General features: G+C 42.2%; 1 protein-coding gene across 1 annotated transcript in view; it reads left to right on the top strand.

Annotated features, from left to right (window-relative positions):
- The first annotated feature begins 20,079 nt into the window (after positions 1–20,079).
- The window catches only part of Cat (catalase), a 36,010-nt gene continuing 33,581 nt past the window's right edge, over positions 20,080–22,508 (top strand). Inside the window, exon 1 of the mRNA XM_021194769.2 lies at positions 20,080–20,256. Coding sequence (XP_021050428.1) covers positions 20,191–20,256 — 66 coding nt within the window. The 5' untranslated portion in view covers positions 20,080–20,190. The remainder of the gene's footprint in view (positions 20,257–22,508) is intronic.

Here is a 22,508-nt window from a genome sequence, read left to right as displayed (position 1 = left end):
CCTGGCAAACACAGAAGTGGATGCTCACAGCCAGCTATTGGATGGAACACAGGGTCCCCAATGGAGGAACTAGAGAAAGTACCCAAGGACCTGAAGGGGGCTGCAACTCTGTAGGTGGAACAACAATATGAACTAACCAGTAAAAAAAAAAAAAAAAAAAAAAAAAGAAATTAAGACATTGTATGAATTTAAAATACATAAAAATATACTAAGAATTTGTTCAAAAAAAAAAGAAATAAAGGAAAAAAATATAAAAGCTAACTAAAAGATGAAACTGCTGAAAAGATGGCTCAGCAGTTAAGAACACTGGCTGCTCTTCCAAAGGACCCCAGTTCAATTCCCAGCACCCATGTGGCAGCTCACAACTGTCTGTAAGAGCAGTTCCAGACATACAGGCAAAACACCAATGCACATGAAATAAAAATAAATATATTTTTAAAAAGGAAAGAAAAAAAAAAAAGAAAAGAAAAGTTCTTGACCAGAACTATAAGATTGTTCCAGATTCTCTGCACAAATTTCTTTCTCACTAGCACTTTCATGAAGTCATTAAGGAATTCCTGGTGATTTCCTGTCATTCTTGTTCCCTTGGCATTGCTTTCAATTCCTCTAGATTTGCTAGGGCCGATGCTCTTCAGTTTTGTGTGGAAGATAAGTGTGTTGTGGTCCAATAATCTCTATTATGTTACCCTAAGTTGCATTAGTTTTCTCCTAAGAGTTGGACATCTATTGCTCTATGTTCCTGGTTGTTAGGGGACACGCATCAAGCTGTCTGAGTAGTCCTATTGAAGTCTTTCTCATAGGCTTAATTTCCTGTTTATTGTATTCCTCTTCGTGGGTTCTTCCCCGACCCATTCTTTTGCTAAAGTACATCCCCAAATTGTTCTCTCATTAAGCACCCATCAGGTTTTAAATGGTGTTTTTATGGCAGTTCTGTTTAGTTGGGTATAAAAACTCGTGTTGATCTCTCCCTTTAATGCTAGAAGACACACCTGTATGGTCTTTGAGAATATTCTCCTGAGAAGGGGAGTCTGCCATTAGGATATTTTAATTCATGCATCTTTGCATTTTGTTAGCTTTTACATTTTTCTTCTTTAAATGATATATTTTGCTATATTGTATCACAGTTAATCTTATTTTTATATTTCATTCTGTTGGAAACAAGCAAAAGAAAATTATTCTAAGTACTACCATTTCATTTTCAGACTCCATTTAATCATAGGGAGAAAGTAAATTCAAGGTCCCAGGCCCTAGGGGAGCTGGGGACTTTCCTATAACTGAGTAGGTTCTACTGTAAACAGTTGTATGAATCCAGCCATCTCAGGAACAACTTATAATGAGACAGTTATCTGAGTCCAGCCATGTTAGGGGCCAATTTTTCTGTCTTGCTGGCAGAGTCAAACAAGTACATGTTCTTAGGCCTAAGAACAAACACTTATCTAACTTCTCCAAATGTTTTCTTGATTATCTGTTAACTAGTAAAGAATATAGAAATTGTTATCTAAACCAAGGTGAATAAGCTATAAATATATAAATATAAATATTTATAAATATATAAATATAAATATATAATTGCCTGTTATTCCTCAATTAACTACATGTAGCTAACCTACCCCTTTGTCCCCCTATCACTCTGAGCTCTGGACCTAATGTCTAGGAGAACGAATTAAAGACCATGAAGCCAGGTGCCCTAGATACAGTCCAGTCTCTAATGAGTACTCTCTTGCTTAACCTATAATGCCAAAATACAATTGGATGACACTGCAGCTCCCCACAGCCCCCCCCTTTGTGTTTCCATTCTTTAAAAATATTGTAAATTTCCCTTCAGGGACACAGTTCAAATCTCAAACTGCCTTTCTCAGAACTTAGAAAATAAAGGTTTCACAGGCAGTAGTGGCACATGCCTTTAATCCCAGCACTTGGGAGTTCGAGGCCAGCCTGGTCTACAGAGTGAGTTCCAGGACAGCCAGGGCTATACAAAGAAACCCTGTCTTGAAAAACAAAACAAAACAAAACAAAACAAAAAAAACAAAAAAAAGAAACAAAAAGAAAATAAAGGTTTCATTTTAAGCTTCCGTGTCTGAAGTGAGTTTTCTTAGCTTCCACCCCAAATGCAACACTTCTCTCTAAATAATATAGGCTTTATAATATAAAAGCTCTATGTCATTATTTCCTTCTGGAGACCCTAATAAAGTTATTATATCCCATTCCCATAATCTTATCTTCATTTTTCCTAATTTATCATTTATATTTTACTTTTTAAAAGATTTATTTTATTTTTAATTATGTTAAGTGTGACTCTTTGCAGGTGTGTGTGACACGAGTGTGAGTACCCATGGAGGCCAGAAGAGGGCACTGGATGCCCAGGATCTGAAGTCGCAGATGGTTACAAGCTGCCCCGCATAGGCACTGAGACCTGAACTTAAGTCCTCTGTAACAGTGGTATACCCCTTACCACTGAGCCATCTCTTCAGCCCTCATTTTCACCTCCTAGAGGTATAATTTTTTATTTTCAGGATGTTAGGTTGTTTGTTTTTCTTCTCTGTTGACTATTAATTTAATATGGCTTACAAAATTCACTAGTTCTGACCTTGATTTTGTCTTTGCTGGAGTGCATGGTGCCATGTTAACTGAACCCATGCATATCAGAACTGTGTTCATTTGTCACAGGACCATGCAAAGCAAGGACATGGTTCTACCATGTATAGGTTTCCATTGACAGTACCATGCAAGGAGGATGGCTTGTATATCTATTTCATTAGTTTTATTTATTTTTTTTTAACCTGATATAGCTGTATTTTTTATTTACAGGGTGTTAAGTTCTTTATTTTTTATCTGTTGGTTCTTAAATTAATATGGATTTTCTATCTTTCTAATATTTTTTAAAGTATGCTATTGCTTCATTTCTTGAAGTTCTTAAATATATTCTTTTAAAAATAATTTGCAAGTGCAGTTTACAATTGTATTTTTAAAACATTTAATTAATTTTCTGTAACTGACTTTGTTACCTAGATCTTGCTATTCTTCATGCCCTAATTTTGTTTTCTATACAGCCCAGGCTGGCTTTAGATTCACTCCTGAGTGCTGAGATTTCACGTATGAACCATGAAACCCATCCTTGTTCTGAAGTGAAAGTTTCTTTTCTCCTTTTCTTAATGCTGATTCTATCCTGGCGAGCATATTTTGAGTTGCCTCCACGACTCTCAGGACTTGCAACTAGAGGATCAGGGTTCCTGTCCTGCCGTGATACTGATGACAATGGATCTAGTCACTCAGCCAACTGGAAGTTTGCCAGCTTTTGTCCACAAGGCATTTTCTGCCTCCTCCAGCCCCCACATACACACGGTTTACAAGGTCACCTTTTACTGTGAACAAGCTCTGCCCTATACCTTCCCCGTCCCAGTGGATATGATTCTTTGCTGTGGATGGGGTACTTTTACCTTTATTAGCCTAAGTACTATCAAGTTACTCTAACATTGACAAAGAATGCCCCCATGGTGTTGAGTCCCCTCAAAAGGATCTTGCCAACACTCTATATTGGTAGATGAATGCTGCTAAATGATGGTGGTTTGTTTTCTGTTTTTGAGACAGGGTCTGCCTTTGTAGCCTGGGCTAGCCTGAAACTTACTGTGACCCTCTTGCTTCCTTCTCTAATGCTGGGGTTGCAGGTGCCTATCACATAGCTGACTCTGCTAAATGGTGTTTGATTGCTCAAATGTATCAACACAGAGAGCAAGGCAAATACAACAAAAACAATGTAAACTTATCTAAGAAATAAGAACACAGGAACCTGACACAGTAGCTGCCACTCCAGAGCTTATGTATCTTGGAGGACAGAGAGAAAAGGAGTCTCTTTCTTATCAGAAATGTCATCTCTTTGGTTGATTACTTTGGTTGCTTCTGCTGCATTTTCTGGAGGGTGTCCCTTAGCCATTGAAAAGTGTGGCACATCTAAAAAGGGCGTTGGGAGAGAGATATGGTGAGAGCTTTATCAATTATAAGCCCATTTTATATTCCATGGTTTTAAAGTTTTGGGTGTCCTTAATGCCCACGTATAGATGCTTCTGAATTCATGGTAGGGTTCTGTCCTATTGAACCCAGTTAAGTTGAAAAGATCAAAGTCCAAAGTATATTCACCCCCACAGCCTACCAAACATTCTAGCTGAGCAAATCAGAATAAGGCCAAATACTGGTTGTTTATTTCATGATCTTGTGGTTCCCAGGGAACTTCTAGCTGTAGCTGCCCTACATTGTGACAGGGAATTGCAGCATATCACTAAGCCTGAGGAAGGATCAAAATTCAAATATGCTTCCAACTAAATGCATATCTGGTGCATCATCACAAAGTTAACAATCATAAATGGAAACATTATAATTTAGGGACTATCTGTAGTCAAGAGCTCTTACTATTTACCAAGCATGAGTTTCTCTGGAAATATATATCTTTAAAAATGTTTCAACCTATCTCTCCTTAACTTCAAGGTTGACTAACCAATGTCTAGAAAGCTATCAACTCTACAATCTAGTTTGAGAATTTTTCTCTTTAAAAACAGGATGGAGCTTTTCTCAAAAGCCAATTATCAGTTGGATCTCAGTTCTGCCTCATTATGTGTTGGAGACTGGTACCAATGCTTTGAATCTGCGTGTCCAGAAGCTAAAGGTCCTGTGCTCAACTGGCTTTTGATCTGTCAATAAGGATGCCAGTGGCCAATGGTTGGGTACGGGGTGAGAGACACTTAGAGTTGTCCAGGTAAGACACAGAAAGGAATGGGAGATTGCCATGACTAGGGGGTGAAGGATGGGATACAGGAGCGACAGTATATAAAGCCAACCAGCCACTTGAGATTTTGGGTAAGTTGCCACTGGCCACTTGCCCAAATGGGTCTGGGATAACAGGGGAAGTTTTAGGAGTACCTTGCCTTTGAGTTAGCCAAGGCATTTTAAAATTAACTGGTGTGTGTGTGTGTGTGTGTGTGTGTGTGTGTGTGTGTGTGTATGTGTGTATGTGTGTTTTCCATTTGCTAACCCAAGATAGCTCCTGGGTAGGTGCACGTGTGTGACCCACCAGGAGCACAAACTGGTGTAGTGAAAACTCACCACTACGATTATGTTCCAGTATGTGTCAAATGAGTTAAAGTACTTCCCAAGTCACAGTGATATCTTCTTCAGTCTCCACAGTCACATGGGCCAATTCCTACTTCCTAGTGAAATTTTACAGATGATTTGGCAACTCTAATATCTTGCACAGTTTCTATTAAGAACACTCCTGTTGAATTTCAGGTAAGCATAATGTACTCTATCTTACTTTACATCAATTGATTCCACATCTTGGGATTATATATCTGTTGTGTAAACTGCCCAGCTTTGGGGCAGTTCTGTATTGGCTAAGCTTTATGTAGTTCAAGTGAGGAAAAAGTTCAACTCAAGCTTATCTATGAAAAGAAGAGAAGGTATTGACTAATACAAATCGTATATCAATGAGGTGGTACGCAGGTACACCTGACTAGGCACAGGTCTGAATACAGATCATTGGCAGGTCTCACATCTTGGTTTCATCTTGTCTCCTCCCCAAGTGTTAATTTTATCACTAGATTCCATATGGCATAAAATATGTGAATTTGTTTCTTATGACTTTTCATGTTTTCCTACTCTATTATCTCTTGTAACCTTCACGTTCTGGAGAGCCCTTTTCTTATCTGTTTGTTATTCTTATTTTAGCGGTAGCTTTCTCTGTGGCTTTCTTACTGGTGGGTTCTTTATTCAGCTCCTGTGATGTTTTCTTTTTCCTTCAGTTTGGATGCCACTGCCAATATTCAGCAGCTGACTTAATTTTTCCTCATTGTTCTTGCTTTCAGGAATGGTTTCTTGTCTACAGCGCATGAATCACTGCTAAGAGGACCAGGATACTTCTGGATTTTCTATATCCTCTTTTGGGTGTTATTTAATTAAGTCCCATTTCTAGATATTTTATGGAATGCTGTAAACTCTCATGGAAAGTTGTAGTAATGGAAGATTTTGGGAGTTAGGGGTGTTTAACACAATGAAATGAAGGTAGCCTTCCAGGAAAAAAGCCATTTCAGCAGATTCTCTGTAGAGAATTTCTTTGGCAACTTATCAGGCTAAATGTTTAATTTAAAGATCCATGGATTACCATGGAATCATGGGATATCCACCAACAAAAGTTATTTATCATTGTGGGAAGATATTTATGATAAATGAAGAAATGAAGAGTAAGTTATTATTAAAATATGCATGTATATAATATTTATATATGATCTCAATTTATTTGAGGTCTCCTATATCTAGGGAAAATATAGGTATAAATAAAATAGAAAGATATATAGCAAAATTATAAAAATATTAGCACTCTCTATTTGTCTAAAGATAGTGGGATTTGTGACATTATTATTGGGTTTTCTCCATTTTCTAAGGCATGTGAAGTAAGGATATATAGGCTTTTAGGAGAGCAGTCTATCACTGAGCTAAAGGCCCAGACCCTACATTTCTTTTTTTTAGGATGAAAAGTTTATTTTGACTTTTACATAGAAGCAAAACTAGTGAAAATCAAAGTATAAGAATAAATACAGTTCACAATAAACATTCCAGTCAAAGTAAAAACAATAAAAATAATGCATTTAAATAAAACTTCTTCAGAAGCACAAAACAGTGTCTGGCACTTCTCTGAGAGAAAACTATGAACGTTAAAATGTAAAACACACAAACTTTCGCCATGAAATCAAAAACACTCCAGTTCAGACCCTACATTTTAATAAAAATATTTCTAATTACATTATTTGTTTACAATTGTGGCACATTTGTTTACATGCGGTGCACATGTCATGCTGCATGTGTGGGGGTCAGAGGACAACTTATGGGAGTTGGTTCCTTCCTTCCGGGTCCCAGGGACAGAACTCAGGTTGTCAGGCTAAGCCAGTAAAGGTGCTCTTACTTTACTTGCTAAGCCTTGAGATGGGCTACTGTTTTGTTTTTGTTTGTATTTTTTTTTTGAGATGGGTTCTCACTATGTAGACCAGGCTGGCCTTAAACTCATAGAGATCTGCCTGTCTCTGCCTCCTGAGATTAAAGGTGTACACCACTACGCCTTGAAGTGCAAACTTTCTTTAGAAAGTTGGTTGTGTTGGATGATGTTTTGCTGGGGCAAACATGTGAAGGAACGTTTAGCTGAAGAAGACTCAGGTGAAAGGCTAAGGCAGACTGGTGAAGGAACATTTAGCTGAAGCAAACACAGGAGAAAGGATGTTCTGCTAAAGCAATCACGTAAAAAGACATGTGATGAAGGATTCTTTGCACCAAAACATTTCTGGTGTCTGCTGCAGTTTCTTGCCACTTCTGAGGATTTGGGCTGATTAGCAGAATGATGTCAGCAGAAGCAGAAGCGCATGCTGAGGCAAGACACGTGGAGGATATGTGATGTATAGAGGGGATAAATAGGACTGATGGACAGTGATGGAAGCTGAGCTTAGCTTGTTTAGAGATCTAGCTGTGCAAGGCTTGTTGGTCTCTCTTCTTTGCTGATCTTTTCTTCTCTGAGAGAGGCATAGCCGAGAACTTTTCCTGGCATCCCTCCGTGGTTCCTCTTGCTGTCCTGTGTGGAGGCTGAGACCTGGCTGTTCTTGCTAGGCCGTGCCGCTGCTGCTGCTGACCCAACTCTACTGAATTGGATTACTGATATTTCCATGAAGTGTTTGCGACTGAATCAAACTGCTGTTGCAGACCTGTGAACTTAACTGTTGATTTCCTGACAACACAGATGAGAATTGCTCCAAAGAAACATTTCTAAACAGGTCCATACCCCCCCCCCCCCCCCGTATTCTTTCTTTTCTACTACCTCTGGTGGGCTAAAACGAAGGTTAAAGCATTTAAGAACCTTCATTAAAGATAAGTTTTGAAAAAATTAGTTACAATGCCTGGCTCCATTTTGATTCTTAAAAGAAACATTTTTAGTAAGATTAAGACATTTTTGCCTCCCAGGAGCAGCAGCTGCAATTCCAGGAGTGACGTGGCCACAGTTGTGCGTCTACCTCCCTACAGTTGTCTTCCCTCTCACTTGAGACTAACAAGTGCTAGCTGATCCCTCCAGATTCTTGTTGGTTTTATAAAGCTTTCTGGGGCTGGGGAGACCTTTAGTTCCCAAAGGAATAATGTGGAATTATCCCTTACCTTTCACTACACACAGAGGAGCCTCAACACTTGAAAAAAAGTTAAGGCTTTTGTTGAAGAAGAATCAGAAGTGAGAGGGCTGGAGATACAATTTAACGATGGAGTGTTCCCTTAGATCCAACAGACCTTGTGTTCCATCCCCAGTACCTCAAGACAAACCAAAGCAAAGCAAAATAAAACAAAACCCTAGCTCTGTGCAAAGGAAGGGAGGCATCCACAGGGCTGTGTGTCAGTCAAAACAGGTGTCACGGGTCATTGACTGGGAAACAAGTTTCAGTTCGATTTGAGGTTTTGGCAAACAGGGGTCACTCCAAGTCATGGTTCCAACCAGCTGAGACTCTTTAGATGCGGTTGTGATGGAATGCCATATGGTCTTCAGTTGTGCTATTTCCTAGACAACTGTTCCTCTAAGAGGGTGTTGTCCCCTTATGCCTCTTCCCAGGCATAAACCACTTTCCCAGTCGAGCAGTGTGGGCTCTTGAGCAGGCCTTCCTCTGCCCCTGGAGAGCTGTGTTCCTCCTGAAGCCATCTCAAGCCCTGTGTCATCTACCACTCCCGGGCTCTGCTCTGATATATGGTGGTTCTCCCACTGCTTGCCCCAGACTAGGGCTGAGACCTAGTCTCTATCAACATTTCAGATTTTTCTAAACTTCATATGTAAGTTATGGCTCAGTCTGCCTCTCTCTGTGCTCACAAACTTCTAGTGCTCCGGAGGCAAGGTGGGCGTGCACAAGGTTTAGCTGCACCGATGCTGTTGCTGTCTGTCATTTCCTATGTATAGCCATTCACGGGTACAAAGCAGGGCTGAAATGGCTGGGAGTAGAGGGTTTGGGCCATCTGGCACAGGGTAGAGAGGGCTCTTCTTCAACATGTTTGTACTCTTAATGTTCCTTCCTCTTCTTCTTCCTCTTTTTTTTTTTTTTCCTGTTTCTATATTTTAAAATATGCATCTTGAAAGAGAAGCAAAGAATAACTTGGCTTTGGTCCTACAACTTATGGGCTGACAGACTATCATTTTTTTTTTGGTAGATAACATTTTTGATGGTTACATATAATACATTTTTTAATATTTATGTCATGGGGAGGTCTTGCTGGTGTGTTGGAGAGGCAGCCAAGAACAGAATAGGAGAGCATGTGCTTTTGCTGGCAACCAAGCACACACTTCCCCTTTGCTTGTCTGCCCAATGCAAGGCTTTTGACTGTGTGTCTTGCTGAATTCCCAGATCCTGTGCCCGAGACCCACACTGCCGAGTCATGCTTCCAACCTTGATGCTCTCTAGGGGATTCGTGTATTTTGAGCAGCGTCTTAGGGTTTTTGTTACTCTGATGAAACACCATGACCAAAAAGCAAGTTAGGAAGAAAAGGGTTTATTTTTATTTTTATTTATTTATTTTTTAATATTTATTTATTTAATTTGGTTTTTTTTCAAGACAAGGTTTCTCTGTGTAGTCCTGGCTGTCCTGGAACTCATTTTGTAGACCAGGCTAGCCTCGAACTCAGAGATCTGCCTGCCTTTGCCTCCCAAGTGCTGAGATTAAAGGCGTGCGCCACCACTGCCCGTGGTAAGGGTTTATTTAGCGTACACTTCCATACTGCTGTTCATCACCAAATGAAGTCAGGACAAGAACTCAAACAAGACAGGAACCTGGTGGCTGGGGATGGTGCAGAGGCCATGGAGGGGTAGTTTAGTGGCTTCCTCCTCATGGTTTGCTTAGCTTGCTTTCTTATAGAACCCAAGATAACCAGCCCAGGGACAGCACCACTCACAATGGGCTGGGTCCTGACCCACTGATCACTAATTGAGAAAATGACTTACAGCTGGATCCCATAGAGGCATGTTCTCAACTGCGGCTCCTCTTTTTCTCTGATGACTCTAGCTTGTGTTAAGTTACACAAAACCAGTCAGTATAGGCACCCTTTGTTTGTTGTGGGGAGCAGTGGCCTTAGTCTTTTTCGGACATCATGATACTTTATCCATGACTATCCATGATACTATACTCCATGACTGACTATTACTACAGACACTCAGATAACAGGAGCACACGTTTGAGTAGTATGTGTTGGTACAAGGCAGAGTAACTTCCTGGTACATAATCAACTCCGTGAGTCAAGACTTGGGTTCTCAGGGTTTCTGTTCACAGACCAACATACAGAACAATCTCTAGGTCTAACAGTGTGAGCCTGTAGTGAGGTAGGGGCATGTTCAAAACACCACCAAAGGTGGGTAAAATCAGGCCCTGTAAGGATGACATTAGCTGATATTTACCAAGCACACGACTGATTATACAGTAATGAGAAAGCCAGAAACATAGGTTCATGGTCAAGTGATTCTGTTCCTCAGGACAATGATATGGGAAAAACTTAGACTGCTCGCTGCCAGGGAGCTTTGGAGTTTTCTAGGTACTGACATGTGAAATCTCATAATACATAGACAGTTTAAGGGACGCCTACAGCCCCTTCTCAGTATAGCTCACCTGACGCTTTGTGTTTATGCCTCCCTGCTTTTGAAAGTTCTTTCTTTATCTCTCAACTTGTTTCTGTGAAAGTGTTTCAGGTGCAAGTTCAGACGTGATGTGAGTGAAGCTAGAGTTCCACTTTCTTCACTCTCTCTCTTCATCTAGAAACCCTATCCTATATGTGGGATTCTTTGGATCCTATTCTGCCTCTCAGTCCATTGCCAAATACTTTATCATTGAGGTATTGTCTGAGAAAATGCTGGTGAATGAATGCCTCAAGGAATATATTTACATTTTAGGGGGTACATTTTTACTTTGATGTGATACTAAAATTGCAAAAAGAGCAAACCAAAGCAGTACAAGCAAGTAAACAGCTGTTCACCTTTGATCTAGATTTTTGGATGTTTGCTTGCTATCTTTGTATGTGCCCAGCCATACACATACACATTATCTCTGACCCATTTGAGTCTGTAGACATCATCTTTTTTTTTTTTTTTTACCACCATAATTGACCTTTGTTTTCATGAGGCAACTGCTTTTGACATTTGACACCATTAGGAGATGATTGCTTCATGTCACAAAGTCTCAGCATTGAATTTGTTTGTGTCAGTCATTCTGAATCAGGAGCTTCAGGGAAGTGGGTCAGCAGATCCTCTTACCTGGGAGAAATGGAGTCCTTTCATGAACATGTTTTCTCAGGGAAAAGTCATTCTGCCAGCAAGGGTCCACATCTCCAGCTGTCTTTTCTGGTTCCTCTTATGTTTCCCCCTCTCACGTGTGGTGTGGGTTCAGTAACCTCACTGGCCCTCACGAATAAATCCACTGCCACCTATCATGCTTTCTTTCAATGCTATTATCCTGTGATCTTCCTCGATTGTGATGTCATTATCCTGTGATCTTCCTTGGTTGTGACTACAAAACATGGCTTCCTCCTACAAAGCCAGGTTCTGGGTGGGCAGGAGGTGACCCAGTGTGGGAAGAATACACTAAGCATACAGGAAGCTCACCTTAGCACTGCCTGTCTACTTTGGTGCCGGCAGAGAACAATGTAAGAGTTGTGATTTTATCTCCAGGGCCTTGTCTAAATTCTGACCTCATCACTAATTGTATATGTGGCTTTGGGAGGTTAGTATCATTAGACTCATAATTAAATAGGTTAATACTGGGAAACCCCTGGAGCCCGGTCATAGTAGGAGCAATATAAATTTTTGTTACAAACTGCTCTGAAAGGAAAAATATGTGGTGTGGGAAGGTTTGGGCTGGCACATAGACAGTTCATTACAATGTGACTTTGTAGCTGTGCATGCGGTGGCCAGAGGCAGTCTCTTAGCAAGAGTGTTCTCTATAGAGATACATACAAAGTAATATCCTAACATAAAACTGGTTAGATTTTCTAAAGAGTAGAAACAGCCTATAAAAGACCCATATGGGAGAAAGAGCAATGAAAATTCTTGTAACTGAGAACACTCACAACTGATTCTCTTAAGTATTTTCCCCATTAGCGCTCACAATCGTTCCAGTAGCTCAATGTGGCTGATGTTGCCAGCTGATTCCCAATATCTTTTTACAATAAAATGTTTCAGTTTTGCTAAACACGTGATGAGCCAGTGAGTCCATGTCCCAGTTTCCTACATTCTGGCCAGTGGGAAGGAGTGGAAGAAGAAATGAAGTGTGTGGTTTCCAGGCTGGGCTCTGCAAACGACTGGGCATGTGTGCCTTTGAGCATGTTCCCAGTGGCTGGCATGCAATGAGCATTCGATCTGAACCTTGGACTTTGAGATGGACCACTTGAGCTAAGGTCGGCTGGATTGCCTAATCACCCTGGAACCTTCTGGCTCTGGGACATTTTGTGTGAGGGAAATAAACACTGACAACGTGTTTAAGCAAGTTTATTTTGTTGTTCCTTTTGGCATAAGTTATAACTAATGTAGAAGGTGTTTTGAGCTCCACTTAAATGGAAGTTTAGACTAAGTAGCTTGGCTAAGGCTATATAGCTCAGTCAGTAAAGTGCTTGCTTTGAAAGCATGAGGATCTGAGTTCAGAACCATGAACCCAGAACCATGCTTTTAATTAAATTAATTTATTTAATGTATGTGAGTTCATTGTTGTTCTCTTCAGACACACCAGAAGAGGGTATCAGATCCTATTACAGATGGTTGTGAGCCACCACATGGTTGTTGGGAATTGAGCTCAGGACCTCTGGAAGAGCAGTCAGTGTTCTTAACCACTGAGCCATCTCTCCCGCTGCCCAGAATCACGCTTTACAAAGTCAAATGTGGAGGTATATGCTTTACAAAGTCAAATGTGGAGGTATATGCTTTACAAAGTCAAATGTGGAGGTATATGCTTTACAAAGTCATATGTGGAGGTATATGCTTTACAAAGTCAAATGTGGAGGTATATGCTTGCAATCCCAGTGCTAGGGAGGCAGAGTCAGATAGCTGCCTGTGTATTTAAAGAGTTCCAGGCCAGTGAGAGATCATCTTGAAAAAGTAAGCTGGAGCACTGGCTTAGTACACAAGGAGGCTTGCTTAAGCATAAGGACCCGAGTTCAGATCCCCAGCACCTATATAAAATGTAGGGCGTGGCTGCTCTTCCTTGTAATATCAGCCTTGGGAGGCAGAGACACGAGGATCCTGGAGCTCGCTGCTCCATCTAAGGAAATGGTGAGTTTTGGAATCCATGAAAGACCATGTCTTAAAAGAAATAAAGGGGAGAAAAATAGACAGGGCAAAATATCCTCCTCCAACCTCCACATGTGCAAGCATGACTACATGCACTCACACCTCAACACACACGTAACACACACACACACATTCACATGCATGTGCTCACACACATTGTACACAAAACAGAACAAAAAAGTTGTTTCTTGTCTGCAATGCACACCCACACACCCACACACCTAGGACTAAATAACGTGTCTGAGATCATGAATTTTGTAAATAGCCATGGCTAGGTCCCATACCCAGTGCTCTGACACTAATATGGGATTCATCAGGTTCCTTGCTACTTTGCTTCACGAAGTTCTATTGATCTGAGTTTATGAAAATAAAGGACAGAGACACCCATTCTCCCACAGACTAGCTATGACCAGTGGCTTCACATAGGATCTTTGTTTTTATAACCAATCGTTTATGTTTTCATAGATACCTCCCTCATGCTGAATACTCCACCCAACACTGGGGTTTGACTCCAGCATATGTGCCTTGCATATGCAAGCAAGTATTCCTACTGAGTTACATCCCGCCCTCTCGGTCTGAACTCCATGTGTTGATTTGCCAGTGAGGTTTTGTTAGGTTTGTCTGGTTTCAGCATCTAGAGTTCAGCCCAGGGCCATGCACAGGTACACCACTTTACAGTACAGCAGGAGTGTTAATCAAAATACCTCAGATACTGGAAAAACAAACAAACAAACAAACACACAAACACACAAAAACCCCAAACAAACAACCAAACAACCAACTCTAAGCCAGGTACACCATCCCAGCCATTAAATGTGTCTGTTTCACATGGCAGTTCAGGATGGCAGCTGATAGGAGAACGGTGACTAAGCAGAAGGAGCCAGAGCCAAAGTTAATTAAGCACAGAGGTCCTGGCAATCCAACAAGGAGGCACCTCGGTTATAGATAGATGTCTGCTTGCTCTTCCAGTCCGTGAGGCACCACAGTACACCATTAATGAAGTCAGGCTTTCAAAGAAAACTGGAAGAAACCAATTCAGATCTCCATGATGGGTGGTGAACCACTATAACCCCCATTCTTGGTGTTGTATGTCACGTCTGGTAACTCTTCACTACTGAACAACGGCTCCTTCTCATTGTCTCTCACGCTCAGGCTAGTGGCTTTCCTGGGGATGCCTGTGTTTGCCCCTTCCTATTATACACACCTACTCACTTTAGCTTTGTCAGTCTTTCCTTTAGTGAATTCTATACGGCTGAGGTGGTGGCTGAATGTAATATGAGAAGCATATTTCCGTTCTGAGGAATTCAATAAAATATACAAGTCTATTAGATTCTGGTTGGATCTGGTAATTAGGTAGCTTTGGACTCCAGATCACCCGACCTAGAGATAGGACTGCATTCATGTACCACACCTGGCTACATTCTGAAGTATCCAACACAATGTGTAACTCAGCAATGTCTAGAGTGTACCTACCCACCTTTTAAATCTTATTACCAAACCATCCTCTGAGAGGCAGTGGGTGGTGTAAGCTTGGCTCAGTGTTCCAGAGAGTATCAGGTAAAATGTTGCAGGAGCCTGAACGTGTTCAAATGATCTGAACCAAAGGTAACTTCTGAAAATAAATCTCAAAGAAGCAAAAGCGAATACAGGAAGTAATTACACTGTTATAGTAGAAAAAAATTAATGTTCAGAGTAAGGGGACCAGCAAATGAAGAACCCTGCTTTGCAAATTGTGTAACTGTAGGGAGGGAAATTACATATATTTGAAGATATAGAAATGAGTTGGGAAAAACTTCATTCTGGAATGCTAAGTGAGAAAGCAGGACACGGGGCTGAAGGTATGGTTCAGTTGGTAGAACGATTGCCTGGCAAGCACAAAGGGCTGCATAGACCAAACATCATAACACCGCCTGTACCCCAGTCCTGGAGAGGTGGAGGGTGGCTCTTCCAAAAAGGGATACCCTGCAGGAGCTCATGTGTTTGAGCACTTGATCCCCAGTTGTTGTTGTCTGGGGGGAGGCTTAGGAGGTCGGGCCTTGCGGGAGGAAGTACGTCATTGGGGGTGGGCTTTATGAGGGAGGAAGAACGTCACTGGGGGGGGTGGGCTTTTGAGAATATGTACCTGCATTCTACAGCCGGTTCATTCTCTGCTTTCTGATGTGATCTCTCAGTTTTCTGCTCCTGCCTCAAAATGCCTGCTTCTTGCCAGTGCTCCCCAGCCCCTGCATGAACGACTCTTATCCCTCTGGAACTGTAAGTTAAAATAAATGATGTCCCCTGAAAGTTGCTTTTGGTCATGGTGTTTTATCTCAGCAACAGAAAAGTAACTGATGTGAGTCACAAATACCAGAGGTTTGATGTCATCTGCAACTAGACAGAGATTTAGAGGCTAGCCCAGAACACACGAGAATGTGTCTCAAAAACAACAAAACTAGGAAAAGCATATTAAGCCAGGCAGTGGTGGTGCACGCCTTTAATCTCAGCATGTGGGAGGCAGAGGCAGGCGGATTTCTGAGTTCGAGGCCAGGCTAGTCTACAGATCTACAGAGTGAGTTCCAGGACAGACAGGACTACACAGAGAAACCCTGTCTCGAAAAACCAAAAAAAAAAAAAAAAAAAAAAAATATTAAAGCAGTTACATCTTCTACACCATTTCACGCCTCTCTCACCCTCATCTATGTGTAAGATATAAAACATTGGTAAAAAGAACATTTAATGCCATCTGTGAAAGAATTTTTGGCATATTAGTCTATAGTTTCTAAGCCTTACACGTTGCTTTACATTTTTTTTTTTTTTTAAAAGCAGCAGAAACAAGTCCCCTTCTAGTGTCTGTGTTTCCCCTCTCACCAATACTAGGTTGGTAGCATGCATGGTACATAGGCAATGGAGAGTAAGGGCACATGAATCCATGCCCCTCAGGATCTGTGCCCAGGAGTAGACACCAAGGTAAACCTGTGTTCTCTCTCCAGTGGGGAGGCTGAGGTGAAACAGTTGGGGCCACAAGCCACTGCCATCTGGAAAACTAGCTTCTTTAGAATTCAAATGTTGTCTTCTATAGCTGCTCAGGCCTGATCCAGGGTGGACTATGGATGGAAGAAACTCTCGTTTCTATTGTGCTTTCTGCCTCCCTCCACTTCTGCAGCTTACCTCCCGTACTGGCTAGTTTTGTGTCAACTTGACACAGCTCGAGTTATCACAGAGAAAGGAGCTTCAGCTGAGGAAATGCCTCCATGAGATCCAGCTGTAAGGCATTTTCTCAATTAGTGATCAAGGGGGGAGGTCCCCTTGTGGGTGGTGCCATCTCTGGGCTGGTAGTCTTGGGTTCTATAAGAGAGCAGGCTGAGCAAGCCCAAGGAAGCAAGCCAGTAAGTAACATCCCTCCATGGCTCTGCATCAGCTCCTGTATCCTGACCTGCTTGAGTTCCAGTCCTGACTCCCTTTGGTGATGAACAGCAGTATGGTAGTGTAAGCTGTGAAAGTTTTTTTTGGCATATTCCTCCCCAACTTGCTTCTTGGTCATGGTCATGATGTTTTGTCCAGGAATAGAAACCCTGACTAAGACACCTCCTAAAGTCACGGTGAAGAGAACTAAATCGAAATGTGCAGATGATTCTGTTTCTTTGGTTTTGTGTTTTCTTTCTTTCTTTCTTTCTTTCTTTCTTTCTTTCTTTCTTTCTTTCTTTCTTTCTTTCTTTCTTTCTTTCTTTCATCTTTCTTTGTTTCATTTTTCGAGACAGGGTTTCTCTGTGTAGCCCTTGCTGTCCTAGGACTCACTCTGTAGACCAGGCTGGCCTCAAACTCAGAAATCTGCCTGCCTCTGTCTCCTAAGTGCTGGGATTAATGCCACCACTGCCTGGCGATGATTCTGTTTCTTGCAGAGTTGGTGGACTCAAGACCTAAGTAAATAACTCCTCTGGTCGGCATGGATGTTCCTGGGCACCATCACCCCCATCATCTAAGGCACACACCCCTCCCTTCTTTACTTATGCTATCAAGGAGGGAAACTATACCCATAGAGATCCCCTAACTGAATGTCTAATCTCTTCTCTTGGCCGTTTAGGCTGGGCTTTAGATGTCTTGATACCAGGATTAATAATACTATGGTTCATGCCAGTGTATTTTACTTCATTGAGCTCTGAACAATCAGAGAATAGCATTTCCGAAACAGCAACTTTATTCAATGCCAACAAAATATTCATGTTTATATGGATAAAACAGGATCAAGCTGGTCTGTTGAACTCAATGCTTGGAATTACCTTGGTTCACGGGGATCGGGTTTCAACTACTTGAAGCTATAGGAGATTTTTAGAGGTGTCTCCACCTAAATTATGACTGGCTTGTAATCCTAAAAATGATGGTTAGGAATTCTGCTTAGGTAGCCAGTATAAGTTCACTGGCACTGTTGGAAGCACACACCTTATTTTATAACGCAAGACACGACAAGATCAGAGCCTGCCTGGTCTCTCCATTCTTTTTGTTCCCGTGGAAATAACTCTTTAGGAATCTAAGGCAACAGTGACAGAAACAGAGAAGAAAGGAGACAAAGGATGAAGGGGAACACATGGATCAGGCCTCTTTTATTTCCCTGTTCAGGTGTATTCTAGCTACAGAGAAAAGAGAAAAGGTCTGCTTTGCTCTTTCAACAGTGACTTACTTAACAAGCAGCAGGCTCTGGAGATGAGTGGACAGGCCTGGAGTTCTGATTGTGTCTGCCGGTTATTGTTCGACTTTGAGCAATTCTTTATTTACCCTCCTGTGCCTCAGCTTTCCAGGCCATTTAATAAACACAGTATTAGTATATAACATACAGTGTTGGTGGGTCAACTAAGCAAATATGTTTTTTAAAAAAAATAATAGTTGAACAGTCTCTGACGTACAGGAAGTACTCAAGGAGTTCTAACTTAAAACTGGTGTCACATTTTACTAGTGAATTAACTGTGTGTGTATGTGTATAATTGTAGTAGTCAGGGACAAGCTTTTGGGAGTCAGTTTTTTCCATCTATCCTGTGGGGCCTGGGTATATTAAAGCCAGATTGTTGGGCGTGGCAGTGGGTTCCCCTATCCACTGAGCCATCTTGCTAGCTCCATATTTCCTTATTTTTATTTATGTTTTCTTTTTGTGGTAGGACTTCACATATGCTAGGTGAGTCCGCTACCACTGAGCTATATTATCAACCGTGTGTGTGTGTGTGTGTGTGTGTGTGTGTGTGTGACGACATTTGACAGTTGGTTCTTTCCTCCTACCTCATGAGTCCTGGGGATTCAACTTTGTGTGCTAGGCTCGGCTGCAAGTGACTTTCCCCACTGATCCATTTTGTTGGTCCCATGGGATTTTAGACGTGACAGTCATTGCCTTTTTGGGCTTCACATTCTAGGGACAGTGTGGATATAGATATAGCAAAAGACACCAAGCAAATAGCACAGTGAATGGTATTCTTTACAATTGTGTTAAGAACAATAAAGGAAAAATAACATCAATAAGATGAACTTGTGCAGGCCTGGAGAGATGGTTCAGTGGTTAAGAGCACTGACTGCTTTTCTGACAGCCCTGAGTTCAAATCCCAGCAACTATATGGTGGCTCACAATCATCTGTAATGAGATCTTATGTCCTCTTCTGGAGTGTCTGAAGACAGGTACTGTGTACTTACATATAATAAATGAATAAATCTTTTAAAAAATAAAAAACAAAACAAACAAAGATGAATTTGTGACCCTTTCCCCAAGGGACTGCAAAGCTTACAATTTTACCAATTCCTGTTACCACATCTTTGTCAAATCAAGAAACTTTGAAATGTCCTCAGTCACATGTCCACAAAATCAAGGTGAAGTTGAGAATGTTTAATTTGAAAATGATGGCATCTACATATGTGTATTAAGGCATTTAAAGACAAATTCTAGCAACTGAGAGAAAATATTCAACCTATTGATTAAAATGCAAAATAAGCTGCAAAGCCACCAAATATTTACAAACATTAGTAAATGTTTTACTTTCTAGTTAATGGTTTTGTTTTGTTTTTTGGAGACAGAGTCTCAAAGTCTGGTCTCAAAGGAGCTATGTAGCTGAAGATGATCTTTGACTTCTGATCCTCTAGTTTCACCTCGGGAGGGCTAGGAGTAACAGCCTGTACCGCTGTGCAGTTTATGTGATTCTGGCGGCTGAACTCAGGCGTTGTGCATGCTAGACAAACACTCAGTCCTCAGACCCAGCATGGTCCCCCTCTCCCCAGAGACAAAGCTTTTCAGTATTCTTCCGTGTCAGGGGAGAAAATGGAGAAGGCTGTCACTGCAGTCAATCCAGGCCACTCTGGCACAGTGGGCCAAGTCACAAGTCAGATTTCTACAGATCTAACAGAGGAGGAGATCCGCACCGATCTGAACTAAGATTAAACACTTTCTGAGTGTTTTTTACAGTAAATTATTGGTATACCGCTTGGTAAATGATAATGAGTGAGAAAAGGAAGAAAAAGAACCACCTACCAATTAGTAGCAAACAAAGTAAGCAAAGTGAGAAAACTTTGCACAGAGGAATTGGACCCTGAGCTGTGACTCTCAGAGGTCAGAAAACACCCGCAGGGTCCCAACACCACCTTTCGCTCCCCACGCGTCTCCCCAGTCTCTTCCCATCCGGGGGTCCACCTCCCGGAGCCCCCACTTCTCACCCCACCCTCCTTCCAATCCGGTCCTTTCTAGAATTGCAGTGACCAATCAGGAGGCGGCCGTCCCGAGGGTGGGGCGGTGCTGATTGGCGGAGCCTGAAGTCACCACTCCAGCGGGCCAGGCCGACCAGATTCCCTTCCCCGGGTGGAGACCGCTCGCGCCGGGCCCTGCAGTCTCACGCTCCGCAGCTCTGCAGCTCCGCAATCCTACACCATGTCGGACAGTCGGGACCCAGCCAGCGACCAGATGAAGCAGTGGAAGGAGCAACGGGCCTCGCAGGTACCCGTGTTCCCCAGAGCCTCACGAGAATGTGGGCGGCGGCGAGTAACGGCGCAGGCTTCCCTTGGGTGGCCTGCGCTGAGGCTGCACCACTGGCTGCTCTCGGGTGGCTGCTTTCCGTCCCACGGACCGTTCCATTTTGCGGGGATGGGAGGGGGCTGCCGGCTTGCAGGACTTGTCGCTGGCAGCAGGGGCTGGGTGGATGGCTCCGAGTTTGGCATTTGTGCCATCTGGGACATAGGTCACAGCTTAAGGGAAACGTGGAGCTGCCTGGGCAAAGTGGCAGAGAGCTGCAGCTGTGAGCCAGGAAGTTGGAGCCAGCTCCTGTTTTAATGTTTGTGAAATCTTAGATCTGCACGCATTGGTGTTTGGGAGGTACCCGAGCCTGTGCCTCCAGCATCATTCATGGTGACATGCAGAACACACAACATTCAACAATTAAATAAAAGTAGTCCATTATCTCATTGGCACTGAGGAGCCTAAGACCTGGTATTTTAGAACTGGCAATGACATTAGACAGTAAAAATCGCTTTGATTCACAGAACTTTGAGTGAGTGTATGTGCCATCTGAGCACCACAGTGCTGGACGGGTATACAAATATTCCTGTGAGATAAGACCAGACCATGGAGAAGTTTAGAGTCAACACTGAGCGGCGAGATGTGTAGATGATTTAGTTCTGATTGCAGACTAGCTGTGGAGTGTAGAGTTAGTGCTGGAGTTGGATGCAAGACAAGTCTGAGCAAATGACGAGGTCTCCATAGACAGTGGGGACTTCAGTAAACTTGGTAGGGACGCTCCTGGCCTGGGCAGATGATACTGCACGGCCCCATGGCTTCTGGTTGGCAGGGCAGGGCAGGGTGGGGGTGAGGGAGAGGGGGACTTTACCCTTTGCTCTTTCTCCCTTAAAACCCTGCTTTTGTTGGTGAACTGGGAGATCAATGTTTAGTGTTCATGGACTGAGTTTGGGGAAATGTTGATATTTTTCTCTAAGCTCTTGGCCCTATTGTCCTTCATTACTTACACAACTAGATTTTTTTTTTTTTTTTTCCTGAGTTCTTCAAGAGAACCAGAGAGAGAGTCGTAATCAGGGACATACAGCTAGTTAGTGGTAGAGTCAAGATTAGAACTGAGCTCCTTGGAGCCAGGACCTGTTGGGTACCCAGTGGTTGCTAAAGCCTGACTCATGCTGTTACGAGTACTTGTGAACTGAGAAACACTTGGGCCGTGTAGTGAGATTTTTTAGAAAATAAAACACATGTGCTCTTAAAGGTGTCCTGCTTATTTGAGACCAGTTTGTTTGGGGGAATCACTAAGTTGTTGCTCTCTCCTCTTTCCATAACAACTCCGCACTCCGTGTATGTCACCCATTGTTGGCCTTACTGATGTTTTCTTCCTCAATTTGTGCTACTCTGAATAAACATATCTAGGAGGGGAACCCCCATACCTTCTGGAAGGAAATTAGCATGTGCTATGTAGCCTAGATAAGCTGAAATACTTGATTATGAAAAGTGTCGAGAATTCCAAAATACTGAACAGAACTGCAGTGTCCTAACTGAAAAGAAACCGAAGCGTCCACTTTCTGTATTGCAGTTACCTCTTTAATAAGATTATCCATCTTCCTATCCCTTCATTCATCCAGGAAGTTAGTGATGTTTTTAAAGGGTACTCCTCAACAGTATCCTTTATACCTGAGCACGTCGCGGGTGTGAGTGAAGAGTGTGGTGTGCATGGGCAGCCTGACAGAGATATTTACATAGAGTGAAATGTAGATTTATGTGTTCTGTTCAGCAAGGTTTAATGCACACATAGACAAATGCATCCCGAGCCCGAATCAAGATATCTTCGGGTGGACCGAGGAGATGGCTCAGTGTGGAGTGTTTTCTGTGGAGGTGGGAGGATGTGAGTTTGCATCACCACAATCCATGTAAACCCTGGCGTGGTAGTGTGTACCTTAGAGTCCCAGGGTTCCTTTGTGGAACTGGGAGACTGAGACAGGAGAACATCTAGAAGTACACAGGACGGCTAACCTGGTGTACACAGCAGAAAAACACTATAAACAGTGCAAGGTGAGGGCTGACACCTGAGGCTGTCCTCTGACTCTCACATGAATGCACACACACATACACACACACACTTCAGTGTGCCCAGTGGAAATTGTTGTTCTGAATGTTTTAACTGTTGATTTATGGGGTCTTGTATAAAGCTCTTTTTGTTGTTCAGTGAAAATGCTTTCTTTCTTTTTTTTTTTTTT

Source organism: Mus pahari, chromosome 3 (genome assembly GCF_900095145.1).
Source record: "Mus pahari chromosome 3, PAHARI_EIJ_v1.1, whole genome shotgun sequence".
In the NCBI taxonomy this organism is placed as follows: domain Eukaryota; kingdom Metazoa; phylum Chordata; class Mammalia; order Rodentia; family Muridae; genus Mus; species Mus pahari.
Note: the sequence above shows the minus strand (reverse complement) of the source record. Positions and strands in the feature narration are given on the sequence as shown.